Genomic DNA, 8,315 nt, shown 5'->3' with positions numbered 1-8,315 from the left:
GCTGCTCCACTTCCTATCCAGCTCTCTGCTGTGGCCTGGGAAAGCAGTAGAAGATGGCCCAAGTCCTTGGGCCCCTGCACCTGCATGGGAGACCCAGAAGAAGCTCCTGGCTCCTGGCTTTGGATCTGCACAGCTCTGGTTGTTGTGACCATTTAGGGAGTGAACCAGCAGGTGGAATACCTTTCTCTCTCTCTCTCTGCCTCTGCCTCTCTGTAACTCTGCCTTTCAAATAAATAAATAAATCTTTAAAAATATATTTGAAAATTTTCCAAATAACCTAGTCTAATATTCTAGCTTAAAGGTTCTCAACCTTGAATATATATCAGTATGACCCAGACAACTAGCTAAAACACAAGAAACTGGCTCCCACTTCCCAGAGATTCTGGATCGGGGGGTTCTGAGAAAATCCTCAGAATTTCTATACCTCATCAGTGCTAAGCAATGCTAATGATGCTGGTCTGGCAATCATAGAATGAGAATCACTTTTTCAAACTTTTGTTATCCTTGCTGTACTTGTTGCACAGCAGACTGGCAACCAACCATGCAATTCCCAAGAGAAGTTAGAAAGGAGAAATAGGGTACTTCTCAAACTTTGGTCACCAAATATTCTTATTAAAGGCAATTCTCATTTAGTACATATTGCGTAGGCTGTAAGTTTCTCTAACATGCTACCAGATACAGCAATGCTATTGTTTATGGGACCATATTTAGAGTAGTTATTTTCTGAACTTTTCTACCTACATATTTCTTTTCAAGCAGTTATGTTCACCAAGACCATTACATTCCCTTCTCCATGCCACCCTGTATTAAGTCTCTAACTACTCTCATCCATCAACAACTTCATAACCACCCTGCATAACCTCTTCTTATTTGCACAAACCAATACTTTCTCCCTCTTGCATGAAGCACCAAGCCTTGATAGAATTTAGTCTGTCTTTACTGTATTTTACCATATTTACTGTCATTTCTCTCACTTAGGGTAGTAGTACAATTATTTGTTTTCAAAATTAATTGCCAAATATACATTTTTCAAGAAAAGTGTTGCTCTGTCTTTATATACTTCCCTGCTGTCCGTTGACTAAAAATGTCATACTCACCATTGTAACATCCTCAGCAGCCAGTAGCAAACATTTTTAAACAGTAAATATCCAGTATGTATGTAATTTTATTGAGTGAGATATTCTTTTATTAGTTTCACATTCGTGACTGCCAAACTTCTGGATCTTCTTCCTCCTTGTTTTAGTATTCCTGAAGCTGGCACACAAGTTTTGGTCCTTCTCCCAAGGGAGTTCTCTGAGCATTTGAAGGTTTCCTCAGTCCTGAGATTTATTAAATACCCTAAGAATCCCTCTGCGGATCTCCTTCGTCTTCACACTGTAGATGATGGGATTGAGCATAGGGGGTACAAATAGGTAGACATTGGACATCATGACATGAACAACAGGTGGGGCACTTTTCCAGAAGCGGTGGATCATGGAAACAGCAATTATGGGCACATAAAAGGCTAGCACTGCACAGATATGTGACATGCAGGTGTTGAGTGCCTTGAATCTCTGCTCCTGGGATGCAATGGCCAGCACGGCTCTCAGGATCAATGCATAGGAGAGTAGGATGAAAGTTGAATCCACACCATAAGTGAAAATGACCACAAAGAGCCCATAAATGTTGTTGACATGGATGTCTCCACATGCCACTTTCATGAGATCTGGGTGGAGGCAATATGAATGATGCAGAACATTGCCCTTGCAGAAGGGAAGCCGTTTCACAAGAAACGGGAAAGGGAAGAGAGTGGTGAAACTCTTGGTAAGGATACCCAGTCCCATAGCCAAGATGCGGCTGTTGGTGAGCACAGTAGCATAACGTAGTGGGTCACAAATAGCCACAAAACGATCAAAGCTCATGGCCAGCAATATACCTGATTCCATGAAAGAGAAAGTATGGATGAAGAACATCTGTACCAGGCAGGCATCAAAACCAACATGACGGTAGTTGAAGCAGAAAGTGGCAAGTACAGTGGGAAGTGTGGAGAGGGACACTCCCAGATCATTGAGAGAGAGCATAGAGAGGAAGTAGTACATAGGCTGGTGCAGAGCAGACTCCTGAATCACCAAAGCAAGGATGCTGAGGTTGCCTATGATAGATATCAGGTAGAGGATGCAGAAAATCAGGGCAACCCAGGCTTGGCCTGTCTGCACCCCAGGAATGCCTGTCAGCTGGAGCGTGTCTGGTTGAAAGGAGGTGCCGTTGAGGCCCAGCATGACAAGCTGGTGGGCCCAAGAGGAGGTGTTGGGGGAGTTCTTCACTTCCTTTTTTTTTCAGATATCCTGTCTCCAAAAAAGGTCAGAAATTAAATAGATTCGTCTGTGTTCCTGCATTCTTCCACTAGATTCTGAGTACCTGGCTTCTACTAATGTCTGTACCACCAAGGCCCACATCTGTCTGGGCCATCATAAAAACTCTGAAGGTCTAATGATCAAATGGAAGCCCATAACATGACAAGACAATAATTTCAGATAAAACACAAACAAAGTTCTACTATATTCTTTCACTTCTCCATCTTACCCCCCAAAGTTATATTCTGTCCAGACCTTTGGGACCCTTCAGTAGATAGCATAGATGGAACACCTATAGCTATAAAATTACCTTTAATTACCTTTAAAATTATCTTTGATAACATTTACTTGGATTTTACTCAGTCTCCCAATCTCAATCAAGACCTGCCCCTGAACTTGTCATCAACAAAAGCAATTCTATCTCACTCTTCCAATGACGTTCCTCATTGGAATCTTAAATCTCAAGTTTTTCACATTGACTTCTACCTTCCAACTCTCCTACTTTCTTATGCCCATACACTTGCTCTTAAATCTCCATGATTCTTCAATTTTCTTCTGGTCTATTTGTCTATTAATTCTTCCACGTTTACTTTCTCCTGACTACACCCACAAAGATTGCTCTTTACCTCTTGTTCACATTCACATGATAAATCCCAATCTTTGATAAATTCTAGAATCAACCTGGGTGTACAGCTGGTTAAACCAAAGAAGAAAATATTCTGTTGAGACGAAGAAAGTCAAGAGAAAATTATTACTTACTACTATCTAAGTTTTAAACTTATTCACACTTTTATTTATTCTTACTCCCCTTTTTCTGAGAAACAAATGCCTCTCATTCTCCCCAGGAAGGTCTCTGCCTTCAAGAATCCATTTCTTTCCACTTCATGTAGAGGACCTCATCCAGAAACTCATGGTATTGCATCTTCAGTTTCTTTCTCTTCCTGTCTTTTCACATCAGGCAATAAGAACATGCCAAATTATCCCTTAATAAATATACTGTAGTCTTCCCTCAAAAACTTTTTTCTTAGGAAAATTTCTTGAGACACTGTCTCTCTAGATACTGAGGACAATGAGCTTGTGCTTTGTGTTTATGTGTGTGCTTTTCCACTTGATTCAAATATACTCAATGTCAGGGATTCAGTCTCAGTGACCTTACCTTCTATCACTGCTCATTTCATTGTATTGTGCCTTCCACACTCTCCCCACTCCAAATTGAAACAGATTTGTCTTTAGTGTTCAGTCACTTCTTGGTCCTTAAGTCTAATGATGATAATCTCTCTCCTATCCATTTAGTCCCTCTGACAGATTTCTGTTTTAGAACTGCCTTCTTCCTTGAAGGGTACCATTTTCCCCAAGTTTTTTTCCTACCTTGGTTTCTCTCTAAAATTATCTTTTTTTCCATGCAGGTTTAAAGTCAAAGTCTCTAAGAAGTGCTTTTTGATTCAGCCTGTCCAAATGGGTATTTTTTTTGTATTATCTCTACTCCAATATTGTCTCTGAGACCTAAAGAAATCCAAAGAATTTTGGTAGCATTTAACAGATAGTTTGAACTCTTCCAAAAAGTATTTTTGCTCTGCTATCTATAAATATACTCTGGTGGGTAAATAGAGTTTGTCCAAGAAGGCAATATTTCATATTTGCTTGAGATTTCCCTTAGCCTAGAACAAATTTTGAAAATTTCTATCCTAAGAAGAACAAATTCCAATCACTACCCAATAGCCTCCATACTTTTTATTTTTGTTTTTTTTTTTCGCTTTGTCCATGAGGATGTCAGTTAAACATGCCTAAATGTGACCAATTTAGTAAGAAAAGTTAAGAAGATTGAAACAGCATATGTATGAACATGCATATGCATACAGTCATTGAGAGATACTAGAAATATACTTTTTTATACTTCCACACCAATGTGCCATGGTATTCAAAGGTAGTACCTCACACACATATTTTCCAAGGAACTGTATCACATCCTTGTTTATTCACATAAAAGAATTTAGGAATATTCGCATCTACTAATCAGCGTTATATAATATGTTTCCAATCATCCCTCATGTCTTTAACATCCAGAAGGCAATTTACAAACACACACATGGTATCACAAATGCATCATCATTAACAAACTCACAGTAATAACCCCACCAATTGTATTCCCATGATATATCAATGCTGAAAACTCAGCTAAGGTTGAAGACCACATTGTTAAATGACCAGTTCACTTAATTCTGTGATTTTTCTCCAGTTGCACACCCAAGAGCTCAGTATAAGATTCAATAAATAATTTGAATTATAGAATTTTTAAAAAGAAATACAAAATACTCTCAAGAAAAAATCTAGATCTTATGCATCAAATCCTCACTAATTGGAATGTGGTTTGGTATTAGGTTTTTGAATCAGATAACGTGGCAGCAGGGTCTGTGATCCTGGCTTTGGAAAGGGACATATTTGGCTCACATTTAGAGTTGAGATTTAAGAATCAAAATTTGCCTGGAAATGTCAGGGAAAGGCAAAATTGAGACTATAGTTAGAGAAGGAGCCTAGTTGGGAAGTCTGAAGGAAGGAGCACTCACTGGGGTGGAAGGTCCTTCTCTTCCCAGTAACTGGATGTGTTGTGCTGTGCTGCTGATCCACCAGGCAAAGTGGCATCAATTCATCTCTCTATGACTCATAAATTTATGAATACCCCAGAATCCAAAGGCTCATTTGTATGTTGTGGGAGGAGGCAATGAATATAATTGGGAGTATGGTATCAGTGAACAGTGAGCTGAGTCTTAGGACAACTGCTCCTAGGAGAATTTTATTGTTGGCCCCATCATCCCTGATGTCATCATCCACATACACTAGTATGATAATCACATCTTGATCCAAGAGCGCAAAGAACTTAGACATAGACATCCTGAGATCCCCACAGATATACCATTAGGCACATAGAGCTTTAAGTTTCTAACACCCACATTTCATTTTTATTTTTTTAATTACAGGGCACCTGGCTATTTAAAAGAAATGTTAGTAGATGTAAAGGGAGATATAGATTTCAATACAGTAATAATGGGGGACTTCAATACCCTACTTTCAGCAATGGACAGATCAACCAGACATAAAATCAGCAAGGAAACAACAGATTTAATTGACACTATAAACCAAATGGACCTAACTGATATGTACAGAATTTTTCATCTTACAGTTGCAGAATGTACATTCTTCTCAGCAGTGCAAGGAACTTTCTCTAGGATAATCCACATGCTAGGCCATAAAGCAAGTCTCAGCAAATTCAAAAAAATCAAAATCATACCATGTGTCTTTTCTGACCACAATGGAATGAAGCTGGAAATTAACAACTCAAGAATTTTAGAACATATACAAACACATGGAGACTGAACAACATGATACTGAATGAACAGAGAGGCATAAAAGAAATCAAAAGGGAGCTGGCACCACAGCTTACTAGGCTAATCCTCCACCTTGCAGCACCAGCACCCTGGGTTCTAGTCCCGGTCGGGGCACCGGATTCTGTCCCGGTTGCCCCTCTTCCAGGCCAGCTTCTGCTGTGGCCAGGGAGCGCAGTGGAGGATGGCCCAGGTGCTTGGGCCCTGCACCCCATGAGAGACCAGGAGAAGCACCTGGCTCCTGCCTTCGGATAGGTGGCGGTGCGCCGGCTGCAGCGGCCATTGGAGGGTGAACCAACGGCAAAGGAAGACCTGTCTCTCTCTCTCTTACTGTACACTCTGCCTGTAAAAAAAAAATCAAAAGGGAAATAACAAAATTGCTGGGAATGAATGAAGATAATACATTATGTCAAAACTTATGGGATACAGCAAAAGCAGTGTTAAAATGCAAGCTTATAGCAGTTGGTGCCTACATCAAGAACCTAGAAAGGCACCAAATAAATGAGCTATCAATGCATCTCAAGGACCTAGAAAAACAAACCAAACCTAAAATTAGCAGAATAAAATAATTGAAATTAGAGAAGAAATAAATATTGAAACAAAAAAGATCAATGAAATGACAAGCTTGTTTTTTTTTTTGAAAAAATAAACAAAATTGACACACCATTAGCCCAATTAACCAAAAAAAAAAGAGGGAGAAAACCCAAATCAATAAAATTAGAGATGAAAAAGGAAATTTAACAACAGATACCACAGGAATAAAAAGAATCACCAGGAATTACTATAAAGAGCTGTATGCCAACAAATCAGGAAACCCAGAGAAATGGATACTTCTGGACACACATAACCTACCAAACTGAGCCACAAAGACACAGAAAACCTAAACAGATCAATAACCAAGATGAAAACTGAATCAGTAATAAAGACCCTCCCAATAAAGTAAAGCCCACGACTGGACAGCTTCACATTTCCTTTTCAAAATTTATATTCAATAAACACAAATATGGGTATGATCATGCACCTGCCCAATGTTCTAGTCTCTCATGTATCTTAACACATCAAACATACTACATAGCCTGTGCATTCTTTTTTAAAAAGACTTACTTGTTTATTTTTTAAAGTCAGAGCTAGAGACAGAGAGAGAGAGTTTCCATCCTCTGTTTCACTCCCCAGATGGCCACTATGGCCAGCATTGGCCCAGTCTGAAGCTAGGAACTAGGAGCTTCATCTGGGTGTTCCCTGATGGTAGCAGGAGCCCAAACACTTAAGCCATCTTCCAATACTTTTTTTCAGACCATTAACAGAGACCTGGATCAGAAGTGCTGCAGCCAGGACTGAACCAGAACCAATATGAGATGCAGTTGTCTCGGGCATGGGGTGGTTTATCCACTACACAATGCTGGCCCCAATATGTGCATTCTTATGTTAATTGTAAAGTCTAATTTAGATTACAGATGTAATTTTAGAAATAAATAAAGACACAGACATATTTAAAGAAGTAATCAGGCCGGTGCCGTGGCTCAATAGGCTAATCCTCCGCATTGCGGCGCCGGCACACTGGGTTCTAATCCTGGTCGGGTCACTGGATTCTGTCCCGGTTGCCCCTCTTCCAGGCCAGCTCTCTGCTATGGCCCGGGAGTGCAGTGGAGGATGGCCCAAGTGCTTGGGCCCTGTACCTGCATGGGAGACCAGGAAAAGCACCTGGCTCCTGGCTTCGGATCAGGATGATGCACCAGCCGCGGCGGCCATTGGAGGGTGAACCAATGGCAAAAAGGAAGACCTTTCTCTCTCTCTCTCACTGTCCACTCTGCCTGTCAAAAAAAAAAAAAAAAAGTAATAAAATTTGTTTGCAATACATTCCCATTTTATTTTCACTTAACCAAAAGTATATATTTCGAACACACACTCATTATCATTAACAGATCAACCAAATGTACAACAAACTTATATCTTCATATCTATTCACAGACTGACACATGGAATTTGTCAATCATGCACTTTGCTGTATAGAAACCAGCATCCATATAACATGTTTCTTCTGTAAGAACTCCTTTTATTCTACTACTGTACTGTAGAGGGCCTAAAAATTACAAACAGTTCATTTCTACTAAAACTAAACAAACCAATAGAAGAAGAATTTTTTTTGAGAAATATTTATTTTTTTAAGTTTTTTTTGTTATTATATAAAAGGCAAAGAGACAGACAGAGTCAAAAATAGACAGACAAGAAGATCTTCCACCCACTGTTTGACTCCCAAAATGCCCCCAAAAGCCAAGGCCAGAAATCTGGAACTTAATCTAGGACTCCCAAGAGAAATGAAATCAGCATATGAAAGAGTTATCTGTACCCACCCTGTATATTGCATCTCAATTCACAATAGCTAAGATATGGAATCAACACAAATGTCCATCACTGAAGACTGGATAAAGAAGTTATGAGATATGTACACCATGGAATACTACACAGTGGTTAAAAAAATGAAATCCTATCATTTGCAGCAAAATGGATAAAACTGGAAAACTTTAAACTTAGTGTCATAAGACATTCCCAAAGGACAAATGCCATATGTTCTCCCTGATCTGTGGTAACTAAAAGAACACTG

General features: G+C 39.5%; 1 protein-coding gene across 1 annotated transcript; it reads right to left on the bottom strand.

Annotated features, from left to right (window-relative positions):
- Positions 1-1,313: 1,313 nt before the first annotated feature.
- OR51I1 (olfactory receptor, family 51, subfamily I, member 1) lies at positions 1,314-2,258 on the bottom strand. Its single transcript, NM_001171460.1, has one exon. The coding sequence runs from the start codon at positions 2,256-2,258 to the stop codon at positions 1,314-1,316; it is 945 nt and encodes a 314-aa protein (NP_001164931.1).
- Positions 2,259-8,315: the final 6,057 nt, after the last annotated feature.

The sequence above is a fragment of the Oryctolagus cuniculus genome, chromosome 1, assembly GCF_051225735.1.
Source record: "Oryctolagus cuniculus isolate XC-2025 breed Fujian yellow rabbit chromosome 1, ASM5122573v1, whole genome shotgun sequence".
In the NCBI taxonomy this organism is placed as follows: Eukaryota; Metazoa; Chordata; class Mammalia; order Lagomorpha; family Leporidae; genus Oryctolagus; species Oryctolagus cuniculus.
Note: the sequence above shows the minus strand (reverse complement) of the source record. Positions and strands in the feature narration are given on the sequence as shown.

Excerpts from the sequence above, each read along its gene's own strand:
- OR51I1 (NM_001171460.1), bottom strand. The coding sequence starts at position 2,258 with ATGCTGGGCCTCAACGGCACCTCCTTTCAACCAGACACGCTCCAGCTG.